We start from the raw sequence: 18,268 nt of genomic DNA, 5'->3' as shown, positions 1-18,268 counted from the left end.
ATAACTGTTAGAGCATGTTAGTTTATGTGTTATGAGTAATCTCACTGTGACACTTCAGAAGAGATAATACAGATCCTTGAAAATCATCACTATGTCTCTCCTGCACTACTCTTGGTGCAATGGTATTTGTTTAGTCTAGGAAGAATGGAAGAGGTTAGATCACATTTAACTAATATGCAGTCCCAAACATTTTCCTAAATTAACAGTTTTTACCTTAATTATTCTCATCAACCTCCAGCCTGGACAGAATTTCTGACTGACCTCAACTAGCTCCATCAAGACAGGGAATTATCCTGTGTCTACCCTTAAGAAACCAAATGGGTAACAACTAGCTGGAAATTCCACAGTGAAATGTATCTATCTGGTTACTAGCAGGAAACAACGTTATTAAAAAAAGGCAAGAAACACAAGTTCAAAAATCTCTTACTGTGACCCTGGCAGTGATAAACTTAATTAAACCACCAGCTTCCTCTCTGGAACCTGATCTTTTGGTACTGGGATTATGCCCATCATATAGGCATTGGAGGCTTAGCTGTGGTCAAGTTACAGACCATTGCTGAAATGGGGCATGGCACGTGAAACAGTGGCACTATCAAAGGAAATACGAATGCTGTACCAAGGAGCTTGTAATTGGAACCATAGTTAGCACAGGGAACATAAGACCAAAGCAAAACTAATACTAAGATAGCACTAATTGATAACTAAGATGACTGATTGTTCCACTGTGTCTGTGTCTCCTAAACCAGACTGAGAAAAGTAACATAATTTGGGGTCAAGGAAAAGCAGCCACTGAAGCAGAGGAGTTGTCAGCCCCTCAAGAAGAACTGCAAAAGGATGAAATGGGCTTGAAACGGTATTTAGAACAAGCATGTGAGCTTGTCTGTGCTGTATTTACCTGCAGGTAGCCAAGACCCGCAGGGTATTTGACAAACAACTTGATGAGAACCTGGTCTACATATCACTGCCAGATTTGGCAGAGTTTTATATGCCTCCAAAATAATTTGTCTATCAGAGGAGAGACAGTCTTCAGCTCCACTGATGACTTTGCAGTTGCATATTGCCCATCTTCAGCACTGTGGCAATGCTGTGCTGCCCGAAGTTCCTACCAGAGATGCAACTGGGTGGCAACACATATGTACTGCTATTGCTGGTTTTGGTCCCAGGGGTGGTTTTGCCATTAGCTGCAGAAAAGTGCAATTTTGCCAGTGTGACACTGGCAATCCTCTCGCAGAAAATGACTCTTTAAGTATGTATAGTTTGGGTGCTACCCGTATGCTGTGTGCTGGTTTACTGCTCAAAAAATTCTGCTGAATTCAAGGGGTGACTGACAATATAAATAGTATTTGGTGGGAGGAATGTGCTACTCCTGGTCGTGTGTGGAGGATACTCTCAGCAAGGTGTTACCCAGCATGAAAACTAGCAGGGGCTTCATGAGTAACTAGAGAGGAAGACAGCTCCCTCTGAGCTCTGTGCACAGCCAGTACATCTCATAACAGCCTAAATAACATATATGTGTTTTATGTGCTCCAGGAAAGATTTAACTGAGAGATTTGAAGACTTTAAGATCTCTTCAAACCCTTCTTTTCATCACCTTGTATACACAAGACTTCAGCTGTTGAATATCAGATATCACTAGTGCTATGTCTTAACTCAAGCAAGGCTTCCAGCGGTGACTGTGCATGCCAGGGGCCTGGAGCAAGGACTAGGAAGAGGCTCTGTTTCTATCATCACTGCTAATAACAATGTTAATTTTGCTGAGTATAAAAGCTCGGTATTGCTTTGTACAGATCAGGTTTTCCTTGTATTGTGTTATTGGGCCAAGACCACAGTACAATGGAACACACACAGATTCAGACCCACATTACAGAAATGTAGTTTTCTTCGACCATATTTGATGCAAATTTCCTCTGTGCAGCAAGAAGAAATTTGAATTTCAAGTCCAACTGAATTAACCATAAGTAAATATAGAGCAGAAAGTAGAAAAAAAAATAAATCCAGTCATCAGAGAACTGAAGTTGTGGAGTCACTGGGGCATTTACTGTGGACATTTTGGTGTTCCCTGATCCCTGTCAGGGAACAGGCCGTGTGATGTTAACTCTGTAGCCCAGTCTTACATTTGTGTATTCTTTAATAAAATGCCTATACTTGGGGCTTATTAGTAGAGAGGAAGGATATTGTAAAAAGGAAGAATATTTTAGAAGAACTTAAACTAAGGAATAGTTTGGGCACCTAGAGCCAGTGACCATTCATGGCTCTGTTGAACATATTAAGCACATAAAACCTACAAGTGCCCCCCAGCAGTGCATCCTTGCGATGTGGACACAAAATGGCCACACCAGGGAGGGCCATGTTCAGGTCTTAAGGACTTCCTCAGTCAGTCTTGCACTTTGTACACAAATGCTGTTGTCACTTTTAGGGAAGTAATGCTCGTCAGCAACACACATCAGCCTTTTTGCATTGAGTCCTGGATGCCCAGCCCCTTTATGGGCTTTCCTCTGACTAAGCTCCCACTTAGACTGCAAATGATCTTTTTTTTTTTTTTTTTTTCAGTTCAGTTGACAAATAGAGACCAGTTCTGTCGTCTCCAGTTTTAAGGCCAATTTTTTTTTCTTTAAAATCCAAACCAGAATGAAATGTTCTATTTCATTTGGGAGTATTTTAAATGTAATTTAGGAGCATGAGGGGGAGAGAAGGAGTTCCATGTTTACATTTTGTTTGGAATTAAGCCAATGATCAAAATAGTGAAGAGTTTAGATCATGCCCACACTACAGCAATTCCTGAGTAAACACTCTGTCTTAAAGTATGTGCCTTGCCCAACTTACTGTGCTCGAGACCCAAGAACAACCTGTCAAATCTGTCCAAGCAAGATCAACTGAAAGTTCAAGCAGCTTACCCTTATAGCTCTGCACAACTTCTGCAGGAGTACCCGCTTCCCACATTCGGTCATTTTTAGGAGAAACATCACTTGGTGCCTATCAGTTGGTTAATTTTGGCATACTGCTACTTTGCTGAATAGATGGTATGCTCTTGAAGAGGGAGATGAAAAGGCCCTGATTTCTCCTCTGAAAGGAACAGCCTCATTGCAGGGCTGGGGAGCTGGCAACACCCCTACAAATGCTCTGCATCTTCTCCCTCCCTCCCTTTTGTTTCCCCTGCCTCAGTGAATATTGACCTATTCTTTTACAAAATGGCACATGTTAAACAGGATTGGATACTGCTCCTGCCACTAACTAGTTTAGTAAAATAATTCTCATGGGCTATTGGATGTATGGGACCAAAGGGTTGGATGCAGAGAGTTTACAGTTCTCTTGTTTCTCATGAAATATATAATGTATTTACTGGAATATAACCCTCCCTCATTATGCCATTTATGGGAAACACAACACTCAGTGTTTATCAAGCAGTTAATTTATAACAGACAAAACCAGGTTATCACTCTTCGGAAGAGCAAATATTTGTTGAAAAACTTCTATATGGGACAGCCACCTTCATCTGGTTTTTAAACGTAGTTGATTAAGTAACAGAGGAGCTACCTAATAGGTAAGTCAATCTTTATATGAACCATTTGTATTGTAAGGAGGAGGATTACATTATTACGTATATTAATGTCATTCATATATTATATTTGTCAGCTATTCTCTAAGATGCGATGTTTTAAAGGGTTGTAGATCTTAATCAATATTCTAATATATTCAATTTTTCTCTTTCTGTAATGCCTTCAGAAGAAGAATACACTTGAACAAGAAACTTCTTTTATATTTGAGACTACTAAAAACATTATTTCTTAAAACGGGAAAAAAAATACCAACTTTTCTCTGTTTACAGATGTTTATAAGGTCTTATAAGATGTTTATAAACAGATGTTTATTAAGGAAGTGCCTATTCTTTTTGTAAATGTTCTCAAAATTAGTAATGAGCTTCACTCTAGAAGTCAAAAACTGCTAGCCTATAATCTGCAAAAATATCACCTTATTGTTGCCAAAAATGTTTTTCCCAGTCCTAGAGGACATGATGTGTTTCTAACTCTGTTGTCAAAGGTGAATGACAAAGCTGATGTAATGTGTGTTTTAAAGTGCTGCAATCTCAGTCTTTTAGTTACTGTTTACTGAAATTGTGAGTTTCTTACTCCTGTGATGTTCGTGACACCTGAACCAGTAGCATTTGTATATGTCTGAGAAAGCAGGACTCTTTTCTTGAGTGCTGAATTGGTCTGGGACGTGTCGGGAAACAAGGGCTTCTGAGTTTGCCCCATCCTTTCAATCTGAAACTTGTGCTAGGGTGGCAGAGCCACCTGGAAGGCAGATCATGGCACTCCCCTTTCGGTCCTGAGGGGGGGGGGGTTGGTGGCCTTCCCAAGCCAAGCACCAACCAGCCTGTTCTGAATGAGACAGCAACGACAACTGCCAAGCACAGCACTGTTACACAGCGACACTGCTGTCCCCAGAGAAGATGGAAAGAGATGGTTCTCTGCAACCTCTAGTGAGCAGTTAGGCCTGGCGCTCTTTCAGGGGAACTGCTGCTGTTGCAGAAAGCCCTTTCTCTGTGATGGGTTATCAGAAGTGATGCTTTCCAGTCCCTGCCTCTGTGCTAAGCCTGACTCTGCAGTGTCCAGTTACCTCTTTGAAGAAGGGATGATTTCCTGGGGAAAACCAGCCCCAAACATGATCAGATCCAGAAGAGGTCCTTCTCTGCTAGACGTGCAGGCATAGCTCTGGGGCAGGAACATATCCTGTGCCTATCTTCCTTCCCACAGAAGGGGGTCACTACATAAGGGATAGAGGTGCTTTGCAGTTGCTGTAAGAGCTCTTAACAGATTTATTTATGGCCCATCAGAGAGAGCAAGTGTCCCAGCCCCGCAAAAGCAGCTGGTGCTCCACTTGGTAAGGCAGGAGCTGAATTCAAGGCAGTCTCTTCCCTACTGGGGTTGTGCAGAATCCAGACCTCCTGGGTGCCAGGAAGGGCTGCACATCATCTTAGCAGAGAGCCAGCACATAGAGCTGAGAGCTGGGTTTTCATGTGAGATTTGGGGATTACATCAAATGCAGACTAAACAAACATGAAGATTTGCACGATCTGCCTCTTTAGCCAGTAAAGGCAGTAGGAATATCACTGCAGATAAAGCAAGAGTTAACAAGAAAGAAAAAGAAAGAAAAAATATATTCACAAATGCAGTAAGTTGCATATTTTACTATGTTCCCTGGCTGTCGTGCACTCAAGAGGAGGCACAACATTCAGGGATCTCACTGCCTCCCGATTAAGTCATTACAGCCCATCTGTGTTTCACCAAGTACAGAACGTGACCTATTATCTCAAAAGAAAATAGCACACCACCTGACTGCCAAAAGCACCCTGTGACTTGGCACCCAAATGTCTCAGTACTCACATCAACATACCTTTTCAAGACTAACTCCCACAGCCTGAATCAGGCAACTGTGAAATTCAGTTGAACTCTAAATAAATGGCAATCAAATAAAATCAGCTTTCCCATATGCCAAATCACAAATTGTACAATGACTGTAATTTGCTGTTATAGATCCTTAACTAAAAAGGAGTAGTTAATAGTTGCCATGTGTTTTCTAGATTGTTGAATCACTTACTAGTTTAATGATGGGCCATACAATCCATCTTTTCATTTCTTTTATCTATTAACATGCCACTGCAACACAAAAGGATTCTGTGCAGGCTTCATAGTGGTCTTGAACATCTTGTTTAATTTGCAATGGGAAAATGAAGCTCCAAAGATTTTAGCCATTCAAAATTTTTCCATAAGGTGCAATTCAACACTGCTTTATGGGAGAAGAGTTTGTATATTGCTTTGATGGAAAGATGAATGATGAGCATATTTGCATTTTATGCTTGAAAATTGCATTTGCATGAACCACTTTACACAAGCAATGTGTAAATGATGCTAAAGTTTGATGACAAAGTTTGCCTTGAGTCTTTCTGGAAAATATGTCCAGTTCTCTCCAAATATATTGTTTGACAAATGAGAGACCCTGTACTAATTTTGCTTAGAAATCACAACTTGTGTAAAACACTTTATTTGTAATCACAGGGCAACTGTTTCATCCTCATGCTATTTGGCATTGAAACATGGTATTTTCAGGCAGGAGATGGCATTGTCAAACCTGCTCCAGCATTTGCTGGACGATGAAGTGTAAAAGAACAGGGAATCTTATGACAAGTGATTAGGAGTGATCTGAATGGACATCAGATCAACCTGTATCAGAAGAAAGAAAAGTGAAAGGAAGTTATGAAGTGCAAGTATTCCTCGTAATGACATTGTATTTTCAGTCCTGAGCCTCATAATCTTTTGGGGCCTTGGTAAGTATAGGCAGTAACATGAAATTTCATGTTGACTTACTAGAATAAACTAGAAAACACTGCACAGCAGGCTGCCAACAGGAGTACATTAGCAGCTTCAGCACTTCAACACATGATACTGAGGTTAGAACTTCATCCTGTTTTCCTGTTGAGTTAGAGGCTGGCCCTCTTGATAGAGCCACATACCAGGATGTTATCCCTACGGATTCAAACACAGCAGCCACAATGTTTCCTTGAGTGCTGCCCTGTATGTGGCATAGAAAACCTTGTATGTCTTAACAATATTTATCTGGGCTTTCACAGAACTTTCTGATGTTGCTTTTGGCAGTGGAGTGCTGATCAGGTTCACTGACAAAAATTTCCTATGTCTAAATCTTCCCTGTTTCTCCAGGGCCACATTAGTACTCTCCTTCACATTTACAGAAATACTTCACCTATTGATTGTGCACTGAGCTCCAGATGTTTTAGGGATACTAAAAGTGAAATAGATAGAAACTCTTTTATTCTTGTCATGAGAGTAGCTGAAGCCCAGCTCTCCAACAAGAGTTGACCAGGCAAGAGGTATGATTACAGATACAATTAAAACCTGCAATGTCTCAGTTTTTCAACAAATGAACTCTTCTGCAAGTGAATCAAAGAGCATGAGAAAGTAAAAAGCATTCAAGTTGTTGGTGTTTTGTTTTTTGCTTTTTTTTTTTTGAGCACAACCATCTTTCAGTAATAGATAATATCCCCAAAAGAATGTTATTACTTGACTAAGAGCTGCTGGTGCCATCTTATCATTAGGCTCTTTGTTTTCCTTCACATATGTGAAAGATATCTCATCTTGACTAAGTGTCATTGCTGTCTAGTTCCCTATTAAACCACGGCTACATATTTCAAGACTGTTGTTTGTTTTTTAAACATGGTTAGATGAATGAATGCGTAAAAGTCCCATAGGCACAGATTCTATCTTGTATTGGACCAGCTTTGTGCAATCTGTATGTCAGTGGAGTTAATCCTGATTGATTATGATGAGCTTGGCTTAATACCCTTTCCTTTAAAGACAGACTGGTTTTGTCTGATTTTCACTTTCTACATAACTAAGTAAACGTATCCTTCCAAAAGTTTCTCTTGGGAAAACTAGGCATACGTTACATGGCAAAACTCGGTTTTTCAAGTTTGCAAAAGTAATTTGTAGTGCAGAACTCCAGCATTCTCCGAGACATTTCTGAAATAGTATTTATATACTTAAATATTTTTCTGCTTGGTTCTTGGAATTCATCATTTCTGGAACAAAACCTAGTGGCTGTAATTTGACTTTTGGGTCTAACATACAGGTAGGTATTCGAGTGTCTGTTTTAAAAAGAATTTTTAATGGAATGTTCTCTAACTCCCCAAACCAGGTCGTTTTCTGGCATTTATCAAAGCAGACAGTTTTTGTGCTCCTCTAATGCTTATTTTTTCCTAAGGAGTTGTATCTTGTTGACACAACACGGCTCTGACATAAAACAGGTAAGGTAACAAATACAAAGTGTCAACATCCCTACAGAAGGGATCGTGACTGTCAGGCCACCACTGACAGATGGATCCCATAAGAATGGCAACCATGATTAAGCCCCATAACATGGAGACTGCAACCCACCTGTCCGTGCCCATGAACAGCAGAAAGTTACAGGTGTCTCATCTCCTCAGCAGATTGCCATCCGGGATTAGTCTGTGTCAGAGCTGTCCAGAGAAAATATCATTTCCAATGTGTGCTGCCTAGAGAGCTTGTGCTTATGGTTGGCATCAGTTTCACGGGAGCGAAAGCTGCCACATTGTTCCAGCAGGTTTTCCTCTTTGAGCTGGATGTCTCACTTGAAATCTGGGTTTGATTTTGTAAAGGAATTACAAATTAGCAAGGGAAAACCAGAGAAATATTTCTGAAATGAACTGTCAATAGCAGATCATAGCATTTCTTCTGGATTCTGTTACTAAATTTGGAAACTTCTCTCTTTCACTGGTTGAAATTTGACCCTTCAGATAGGAACCAGGCCTTGAATTTAGAGTGTATACACTGAAGATGCAGAAAGATCCTTGCTACATCCATGACTTTTCGTGTTGTGAATCACATAACAAACCAAAAAGTCATTGTGTTGCTTTCTTTTTTTCACTTTTTCTTTACTAGGAAAAATAAAATAAAATAAAAAAAAGCTCATTACTGGATGCCAACATGAAAACAGGAATTTATCTACTCCTTTTATGTGAAATATGTCTTGAAATCAGCAAGGCTGACATCAAACCTAAAACTCCAAAGAAGGAAAAAAAGCATAATTTCTTAGGAAGAAATAAAAATGACAATATTTCTGAAGAATGGCATCAGCATAAAAATTTCTCTAAACCTTTTGAAGAGCAAGATCTTGAAGAGTTCACTCTTTACAACTTCACTGAAAAGACAGCAAATTTTGGATTCAATCTCTACAGAAAAATTGCAATGACACATGATAACAATGTCATAATTTCTCCCCTTTCTGTATCAACTCTCATGGCTACATATATGCTGGCAGCCAAAGGGGAAACACACAGACAAATAGTAAAAGGTCTGAACCTTCACGCTTTGAAGGACAGAGATCGCCATTATTTACCATCTTTGTTCAAACAACTGAAAGATAACATCACAATGAATGAAGAGCTTCTCTTTGAGCAAGGTATTCTTTCCTTTATCCAAAAGGACTTCATAGTCAGGGAAGATTTCCTCAATTTATCGAAGCAGTACTTTGATATGGAATTCCTACATGTGGACTTTCAGAACAATACACAGGCAAAATCTGTTATAAACCAAAATATTAACCAAAGGACCAAAGGAAAAATCCCAGAGATTTTTGAAGAGCTCGACCACCATAATAAGCTGTTACTTGTGGACTACATTTTGTTTAAAGGTAACTGTTGTTTTTATTTTACAAAATTTTTATTTATTTGAAGAAACAGGACTTTGACTTCATCTACATCAGGGGAAGGTTAAATGAATTCTCTTGTCCTGTTTTCTCTACATAGATTTACTTTATTCTAATAGGCTTATTCAAAACAAAATTATTTTTCATGATAGGGAACCACATTTTTTAATTCTTTCTTCCATGCAACAAGGAGTCAAAGAGAACAAAAAGCCCTATTTCAATCTTTCTTTGAACAATCCCTCTTTGTGACTAAAGATGTTTAGTTTTTCTCTCAGCTCTTGAAATGAAAAAACCTTAATCACAATAGTTTTCACTGGGCATGAAATTATTGGCTGATTGTCTGAAGTACACAAAATCAAAGCAATAAAACATGTTTTTCTGTTTCATCCAAGTACCGTTTTCCCTGAGAGGAAGCAAAGTGATAAGGCAAAGGGGAACCTGACAGTGACAGGGAGCACAGCCCACACTTCACTCTGACACAGCCATATAGAAGTCAGAGAAACCCAGTTAGGTAAAAGCCAAGCTGAAGAGTTAGGACGGGAAAGGGGAAGAGGGGAATGCTCTGCAGAGACCCCATACTCACAGCCACTGCAGCCCAAGGCACTCAGCAGGTGCCATCCACAGAAACCCCACTAAAATAAACGCACCCATGAGAACAAAGAAAATTATGCTGCAGCCATACAGTCTCTCCACAGACTAAGTTTATTCTTTTAGGTTTACAAAAATGCAGTTCGTCCAATGCCAAGGTTACTTTCCCTTGCAGAAAACCAGAGAAAAGAGATAAATGGCTGTGGCTAAGATTGAAAGCAAGTGTAGAAATTGGAATCAATAGCCTAGGAGAGGTCACATTCCAGTGCACCTTACCAGACAATGCACTGCTGAATCCCCATCCAAGAAATTGTATAATTACTTTAAAAACAGGATGTTGAACAGCTGGTAGAAATTTTCAGAGAAGGTGGGATGTTAATAAAAGACAGATGCTCATATGGCATGCAATAAACAAAAGGGATATCAGTTCTGAACTTGACTGACAACTAATCCACCTTAGAAAAATATTTCCCTCCTTTCTCTGCGAATGAAGCAGTTTATTTTGTGCATTATTTCCTTCTCCTGCTGTAAAAAAGTATTTAAAGCACATTCACTAAGTATACTGCAGTTGTCATCTACTTATCCCAGACACAATTGACATCCACTTCAACTAGCTACAAACATGATTTTATATATATATATATATATATATATATATAAAATACACTTAACTATTTTGTTTCTTTCCTCAGGCAAGTGGCTCTATCCATTTAATTCCAAATTCACAGAAATGGAAACTTTCCACATAAACAAATACAGAAGTGTACAGGTACCCATGATGTTCAAGTCAGATAAAGTTAATTCAACCTTTGATGAGAATTTAAGATGCAATGTGATAAAACTCCCCTACAAAGGCAAAGCCTACATGCTGGTTGTCATCCCAGAAAAGGAGGGAGATTACATTTCACTTGAAGACCATTTGACAACAGACCTTGTGGAATCCTGGCTTGCAAACATGAAGAGCAGGTACTGCTGCGACATCTCTTGGCCCTAATGTCTTTTTTGGCTATTACAGCAAAGCAATAAAGCAAAACAAAGTAGCTGGTCTTCCTGACCCCTCTAACATGCTGGTGTCTCTGTATCTACAGAGTAGATACCCTTTGATAGCCTACCCACATCCCAGAGTGCAGCGGCATCTATGGGCAAGTAACATGAGAAAGCTTCTCTTCCAAGGTGATGAGTCTATGCCTCATCTCAGTTAGAGATGCCTCTCTCTGAGGGCATAGTCAACCTAGTCTGTCCAAATTCCTCATTAGGACTTCTCTCTCTTTAAATTTAGCCAGATGTAATAAATCCATATATTTGTATTTATGAAATGTATGTATAAACATGTATATATACGAAAAAATATATATGTATAGTTAGGAAACCTCTCCTACCAGTGGAACCCAAAGTAATGGATACATTTGAATATGAAAATGTAAAAACAAATTATTCCTGTGAAATGTGATTCCTGGAGTCACAGTCACTTCCACTGGTCTATAAGTGAGTGTGTCGCCTTGGTAGCAGGGCTCTGGAAGTATTCATGGAAGTCTTTTATTCTGAGTAGGAAATTATTTCTAGCATCTTTAGCATGCAACAAAGCAGATGATGTCCTGGCAGCCTAAACTCAAGCAGAGACTCTGTAGCCTTTGCCTCTTGTTGTACTGTTTGTGTGAATCTTAATTCCCAAGTAGTGAGCATTTCAGCATTCCAGTGACCTACATATCTCAAGTTTGTATTGATGTATTTATTTATTTATTTTAAAGGAAAATGGATATTTCATTTCCAAAGTTCAAACTAGAACAAAAATACAAAATGAAGAAATTGCTTTATGCTCTTGGAATTAAAAATATCTTTTCACGTACAGCAGATCTTAGTCATCTCACAGACCAAGAATATGTAACAGTTTCACAGGTAAGCCTTCTAAATTTATTTGCTAAGGGTCATACAGACTTCTAGGCACACTAGTAGGATAGGACCTCATCTGCCAAGTATATGGAATCTGCATGCCTTAAACAGCACGGATCCCACTGCGAGTCTGAGGTGTGTAGAAGTAAGTGGCGGTCACTTTTCACGTGTGCTCAACACCTTCTTAAGCTTGCCCGTCACCGGAGAAGAGCCCTGTCTCAGGAATTATATAGCTTGGGGAGGGCGGGGGGTACAATTAAACACAAACTGTAAACAAGACATTGTAAGCAACAGTTAAATAGCAAATGCCAGAGTAAGGAAGGAAACCCTAAGAGGGAAACCCTCATACACAGTCCAGGAATAAGTATTCTTCTTAACAAGGACTTCAGAAACCCCAAATAATAAAATCTAACAGCTAGAAAGAGAAGTCAAAGCAATCCTGCCTTCAATTCTGCACACTTTGGCAGGGAAGAAACAGAATCTCATAGTAAAGCATCACAACACAGTTAGTTGTATTCCAAACCATATGAAATAGACCACTGCAGACACTGTAAAAAGGAGCATCCCACCCCTGCAAGTTGTGATGGCCAACTTTGTTACTTAAGGATATTTAGCAGAGAGCTTGGCACTTGGGAAGTCTTTCAACTGCCCTGACATAAGCCATTCCTAGAACTAGGAGTCTGGGAGTTAGGAATGCACCAGCTGACCAGGCAGCTCACCAATACAGACCCAAAAACAGAAGAAGTACTCAGAAGTGCTGAAGGCTGAAAGAACAAAAAAGGAAAGAGACACAGAGCCTGTCAGGCTGTGGTTTCAGTGTGAAAGGAAGACCCTCAACCAGTGAAAGACTGTAGCCCATTGCTGTCCGTATTTACTCTGTGCTACCAAATGTAAGAAGTAGAAATATACAGGGAAAAAAAAAATAAGACTGGTGCATTTTCCTAAGTTCTCACAAAATCTACTGTGAATGACAGCCAGCCATTAAGTGTTTGTGACCGGTGAAATCACACCTCCCACTTATGAGAAAATGTCTCCTGTACAGTTCAGTGTCAAAGAGGAACACTGTACAAATGCACTGGTTGCTGCACGCCGCCAGCTGCAAGAACAAAATCTCTAAGTGAGGCTGACACTCAGGAACATAGGAAAGCATAATGATACCTGAGCTAGCACATCTGCACCTTAGCTATTGTGGTCACGGTGCCTGTGCCAACTCCTCCGCTTCTGCAGGAGACAACATATGGTCTACCAGTAACAGACAGTGCTAGATTGCACAGACCTACTCATTGCAGTCCTTAATATAGGCCTACTTCAACTGAATTTCTGGCAGGTTGAATTTCATTCTTCTTGTTCACATATATTTCTGTCACTGATTTTATCTCTACGTTGCATTTCAGGTTGTCCAAAAGGCTGTAATTGAAGTGGATGAAAAAGGAACTGAGGCCACAGCAGCTACGGGGTCAGAAATAATTGCATTCTCGGCACCTCCTGTCATTAAAGTAGACCGACCATTTCTGTTCATGATTTTTGAAGAAACTTTTAAAACTTTACTGTTCATTGGCAGGGTGGTTGATCCAACTGAAATGTGAATAAAGGTAACAGTTTTTATTGTGGTATGTAAGAGGCTTTATTTTTTATTTTCTTTAAACTATTAATGTACATTAGAATAAAAAGAAGCACAGTTTGAAAATGTGAAAGCCTGTTTTGTCTCTCCAGCTAGCAGTAGGTCATCATATCAATATTTCATTAATCCCAAAGTGATAAGTTTACTTCAATAGGGCACGAAATGACAAAAATCGTTTTATTGTAAAACCTACCATGCAAATTCAAAAAACTAAATCACAGAACTGAACTTTCAAAATTCAACATTTTGGTGATAGTTCTGAATGAAAACCAGAAATTCACACACCAGCGTACTCAGGAAGCTCACTCTCAAACACTACAGCTTGATAGTCCTCAATGCTATTTTCTGTTGCAAAGAGACTTAAGAGCCTACTGACATCAGTGTTAACAGACTTCTGCCACTTACAACAACAGAAGCAGGATCAAGTCCAAAAAGAGAATTTACAGCCTCTGTCTAGAGATCTTTAGATCTGTAGAAATTGTCTATCATCAAGCCTGCAGCATCCAGGAGGGTGACCTCTTTCGAAGTGTTTATTCGGAGTATCAAATCACCTCATTTCCTCAGGGTACATGATGTGCCTGCTGTTAAAACCTTCTATCTACTAAAGATAAAATAATTCTGAAAAATAACTCAGGTATTCTGTACCTGGAAAATCTGAATCTGTACTACCTCATAACACCAAACTGGACCTCTCCTAAAAACAGAATTTTTGTGTGTATTATCATCTAGGTTTCAGAGAGAATGAGGTCACAGGACTTTATGCTTAAACTAAGACAGATTTTGGTAGGAAAAAAAATACCTTCCCCAAATTGGAATAAATTTCACAGGGATAATCCTAAAATGCAAAAGGTGTTTCCAAAATGTTCCTGAAGACTATTTCCAAGACTATTTCCATTCAAATAGAGTAGTGATTCCAACAGAACATTTAAAGACAGAATAGGAAGATCTTTATAACATTTAGTAAATTTTAATTAACAGAGTCCATACAGAGGTTTGAAATAATGCAAGAAGCTACTTCTCGCTATATGTAACCAAAAGACCTAAGCATTCCTCTGCTTTCTTATATCTTTCAGAAAACAGCTGCCCAAAAGGGGGCAGAAGAGTTTTCAGAATTATTTGGCAGAGAAACTTCAAAGGTATCTATTGGTCCCCAGATGTATCCACACGAGAAGTATTTTCACAAGACCCAGGGAAGGAATGAAAGACAGACTTCAGGGTAAAGCTGGTAAACAGCTCTAAAAATAAAAACCTCAGTTACTATCAGTTGCCTATTTACAGCAACCCAGACACTGGTATAAGCCACTCAGAAAAGGATTTATCAGGTAGACTGGTACCTGACTAGACTAATAAAGTACATCTAACTTGACTTCACATTGCACTATGAATGCACCCAGAAAGAAGAGGAATCACTCCTTCCTGCCTCAGAATGATTAATAGGAGGGATGCTACTAGAGAGAACCACACAATTATCGTTGTACAGTTGACCTCCAGCTGATGTTCTGAATTGCAGGTTAAAAAAACAAAAAACAAACAAAAAAAAACCTGCAGGTAAAAAATTGGAGGTAAAAAAATTGCAGGTAAAAAAACAAACAAACAAAACCCAACAACAACAACAAAACACTACAGAAGATTCAGAAGTATTGGTGCTGTCCAACAGAAGTAACCCAGAAGTAAGCAGCCCAGGACTGATCAAAAACACAAAACACCGTGTGTACTGTGCACCTGGTGTACAAGAAGATGTACAGACAAAAGATGTACAAGGATGTTTAAATAAAGCACTTAAAGATTACATAGCAGGAATTTAATACATGGTAGGGTTATTGAGTGGAACATGTGTTACCACCATCAAATAAATTAACCAGTTAAAAAGTGATGGACAAATGACAGCCAATAACAAACAAATGACAGACTGTATACAGAATGCATTACATGCTTATAAAGGGGAGAAATAGCTTGGGTTCAAGTTTCTGAACTCACTAGCTGTTGTGCATCATTCTAATAAAGGCATTTGAGGGTCAAACATAGTTATGTGTCCTGTTCTGCAGCTGGGCACTGCTGACTTGATTTGGTCCCTGGCAGAAGTCGGACTGAGAACAGATTGAGCAGTCTCTTCTGGCCCGTGGGTGAGCAGCTGTACCTGGTATGTTGAGTCTGTTGTCCCTGGGGAAATGAGAGTGGAACAAAAGCCAAACCGGGAGGAGCCGGCATGGGAAGTCTGTATATCTGCATCAATACTGCGTGTCAGAAACATCACGATACTTAAGTAGCTTTTAAAGAAATCTGTGATTTACAAGATCCTATGCCAGGCTGCAGAACAAACTGAAAACTTGGAAGTTTCCACAGAATCCAAACAATGTTTATGACTGGGACAGAGAATACACCTAAATCCAGCAGCAGTGTAAGAAGCTTAAGTATTCAGACAGTAAAACACTGCTAAAGTCAAAGACACTTTTTGTACTCCACACAAGACAGCATAAATCTAGCATTATTGTCATTTAAAATAAATACGTTCTGTAGGTAAATGCTTTTATTTAATTATAAAAGATGCCCTGAGAAAAAAAATATTTATTTCAAGAACATGCATGTACAGCATTGTCCTAGGTTTTATTTTGAGTAAATTCATCATTCATATTTTTACATTATAAAAAGTAACCACACACGCATATGCATTCACAAATCAGATCATCTTTATCATATACCAACAGATTTTAAAAAACAGTTATTTCTGCTATCAATATAGTTATGCTGCTTCCATTTTGAAATAGAGAAGCTGACAATAGCTTCATACATACAATCTCTGTCAAGTATTGGCATAAATAGAACTTTTCTTTTAAAATAGAATTGCATGTTTTTTCCACAGACATATTTTGATAGAAACATTAACATTAATACAAACAAATGCAGATGACATCACTGAAGCATGATTGCTTGCAATAAGAGCTAATTAAAAACTAGATTCATCATTATAAATTATTCAAGTGAAAATACAATCTGAAATACTAAAAATTAAAACAAGTATTTATACAACAAAAATTATGAAATAAAACTTTTTTTTTTAAATATTATCTGGAGACATCTGCTTTTAGACTGCTTTGAAAGTTACACAGTATTTTTATTAACTTTACTTAGTACTTGTAAAAACATTACCTCCAAATTCACGCACAATGCTACTGAAGTTTATGTTTTATCTATATAAAACTGATCAATGGTTCTGGATTTTGGTCTTAAATTTCAAAGTTTGAAAGTTCCTTAAAATTTGGGATTACTTTTTCATATTCATAACAATTCCTTCTATTTCTTGCATAAAATATGGATGCTAAGAACTGCTAAAATTGTAAATAGGCCCAATTAAGTAATGGATATACGCATTCTAGATCCAAGAACTCGAACTACAGAGGCATAACTGAAGAAACCAAAATCCTCTCTTTAGCTGCAGCAGTTAAGAGCACATAGCTGAAGTTATATTTCATAACATTTCACTACAACATTAGAATTCTGCAACCATTACGTTACTTATTGGAACATATTTTACAACTTGGGATTTTATTTAAAAGATAAAAGATTTTAACAATGCAAGATACATTTTGTCACTCCAGGCATTATAGAGTCCCATCTGCTGCTCCGGATTTATCGCACAAGAATGTTGCTTCCAACAGTCTCCGGTTCTCTTCTTTTTCTGTCAGAAGATCTAAGAGTTTGATTTTCTGTTTTTTCTTCATACAAAAGAAGAAACACATACAATATGTTGTTGCTATATTATTAAAGAACATAATAAACTGCTACTGTGTGCAACATTCTAAAATAACTGTTAGCTGCCGTGCTTCAAAAATTACTAGCTGCTCTACTGCACTCACTGAAAAATCCTACAGACACATTTTGAGGGCATTCTTCACAGGAAGTGAGTATTTCCCCATTAAGATTACTACAGTAATGTAGAGATCCCTTTAAGTGAGATGGCTAAGGTAGTACATGCAGTCTACTCATGTCTATAAATAATGCATTGTTTCCAGCCTTACCCATGATAAAATCGGTGGAAATGGAGAAAGCAAAGAGAGAGAAGCTTAAAGATCTCTACAGTGTTATTTCTAGGTCTTTTATAGACCATAATGTGATTTGGACAATTTCCGCACTTTTCATAGCCTAAATTTTTTAATCTTTAAAAATACTGGTATTTAGCTTCACGAAGTTGCAGCTATGTCAACTAACAACTTTCTGTAACTGTCACAGATCTTTGGAAGATCAGGACTTAACTTGCAGAAGTCTGTGGAAATAATAATTTGCATCAATGTTTTATAATATCATTTACAAAGCAAGATATTGTTCTTCTTCACTCTTTAAAATTGTTGGTAGAACCTATCATGACAATACACCACCTTTAGGGTATCTATTAGCTTCACCGTAGTGGTGGAACCCAAACCTCTGAACTCGTACCATCTTACATGGCAGGAAGAAAACATGATTATAAGCCTTAGGTAATCAACTCAATGGGTAGTATATCAGTGGCAGAACTATTTCATCTTGTGCTCAACCTCCTAAAGCAATTATATGACTGGATGAAAGACACTACTTCAAGATACTTATGCATATAATTGTTACAACATATCACTATGGATGTCTTAAAGGTCAGCTGTGGATATCTTAAAAGATACTGATATCAATTTATCAATCACAAATTGATTTCAACGCAACAGTAAATCTACTCCCACCTTTTACAGAATGGAAAACCTGTACTCCTCATTCTTGAAGTTAACTTACACTTTTTAAATTGCAAATTAAATAAACTCAAGCAAAAGAGCATTTCTTATCCCTAAATGAAAACATTTTCAAGAAAATAATAAATCTATGCAGTATGATAATACAAGATTGGACTACTTTATGGAACTCATTGTTTACAAATGGTGTCAGTTTCTGCCCTAGGATGATTCATGA

General features: G+C 38.3%; 2 protein-coding genes across 5 annotated transcripts in view; one reads left to right on the top strand and one right to left on the bottom strand.

The window, feature by feature from the left end:
* The first annotated feature begins 3,410 nt into the window (after positions 1–3,410).
* LOC310899781 (protein Z-dependent protease inhibitor-like) lies at positions 3,411–15,359 on the top strand. The gene is made up of 6 exons (XM_083836678.1): positions 3,411–3,541; positions 8,475–9,225; positions 10,521–10,794; positions 11,577–11,724; positions 13,113–13,310; positions 14,413–15,359. Exons 2-5 carry the CDS (start codon positions 8,520–8,522, stop codon positions 13,302–13,304), a joined length of 1,320 nt encoding a protein of 439 aa, XP_083692804.1. The 5' UTR covers positions 3,411–3,541; positions 8,475–8,519; the 3' UTR covers positions 13,305–13,310; positions 14,413–15,359.
* Positions 11,541–18,268, bottom strand: part of PPP4R4 (protein phosphatase 4 regulatory subunit 4) — a 78,543-nt gene continuing 71,815 nt past the window's right edge. For all 4 annotated transcript variants that reach the window (XM_083836675.1, XM_083836676.1, XM_083836674.1 and 1 more), the window contains one exon: positions 11,541–17,052. In XM_083836675.1, the coding sequence (XP_083692801.1) occupies positions 17,028–17,052 (25 nt within the window). In that variant the 3' untranslated portion in view covers positions 11,541–17,027. The remainder of the gene's footprint in view (positions 17,053–18,268) is intronic.

The sequence above is a fragment of the Anser anser genome, assembly GCF_964211835.1.
Source record: "Anser anser genome assembly, chromosome: 5".
Taxonomy (NCBI): Eukaryota; Metazoa; Chordata; class Aves; order Anseriformes; family Anatidae; genus Anser; species Anser anser.
Note: the sequence above shows the minus strand (reverse complement) of the source record. Positions and strands in the feature narration are given on the sequence as shown.

What these genes read in the sequence shown, in the direction of transcription:
- LOC310899781 (XM_083836678.1), top strand. Translation starts at nt 8,520, where the DNA reads ATGAAAACAGGAATTTATCTACTCCTTTTATGTGAAATATGTCTTGAA. An exon ending in GGACTACATTTTGTTTAAAG is followed by an intron (nt 9,226 to 10,520) that starts GTAACTGTTGTT and finishes TTCTTTCCTCAG; the next exon opens with GCAAGTGGCTCTATCCATTT. An exon ending in AATATGTAACAGTTTCACAG is followed by an intron (nt 11,725 to 13,112) that starts GTAAGCCTTCTA and finishes GTTGCATTTCAG; the next exon opens with GTTGTCCAAAAGGCTGTAAT.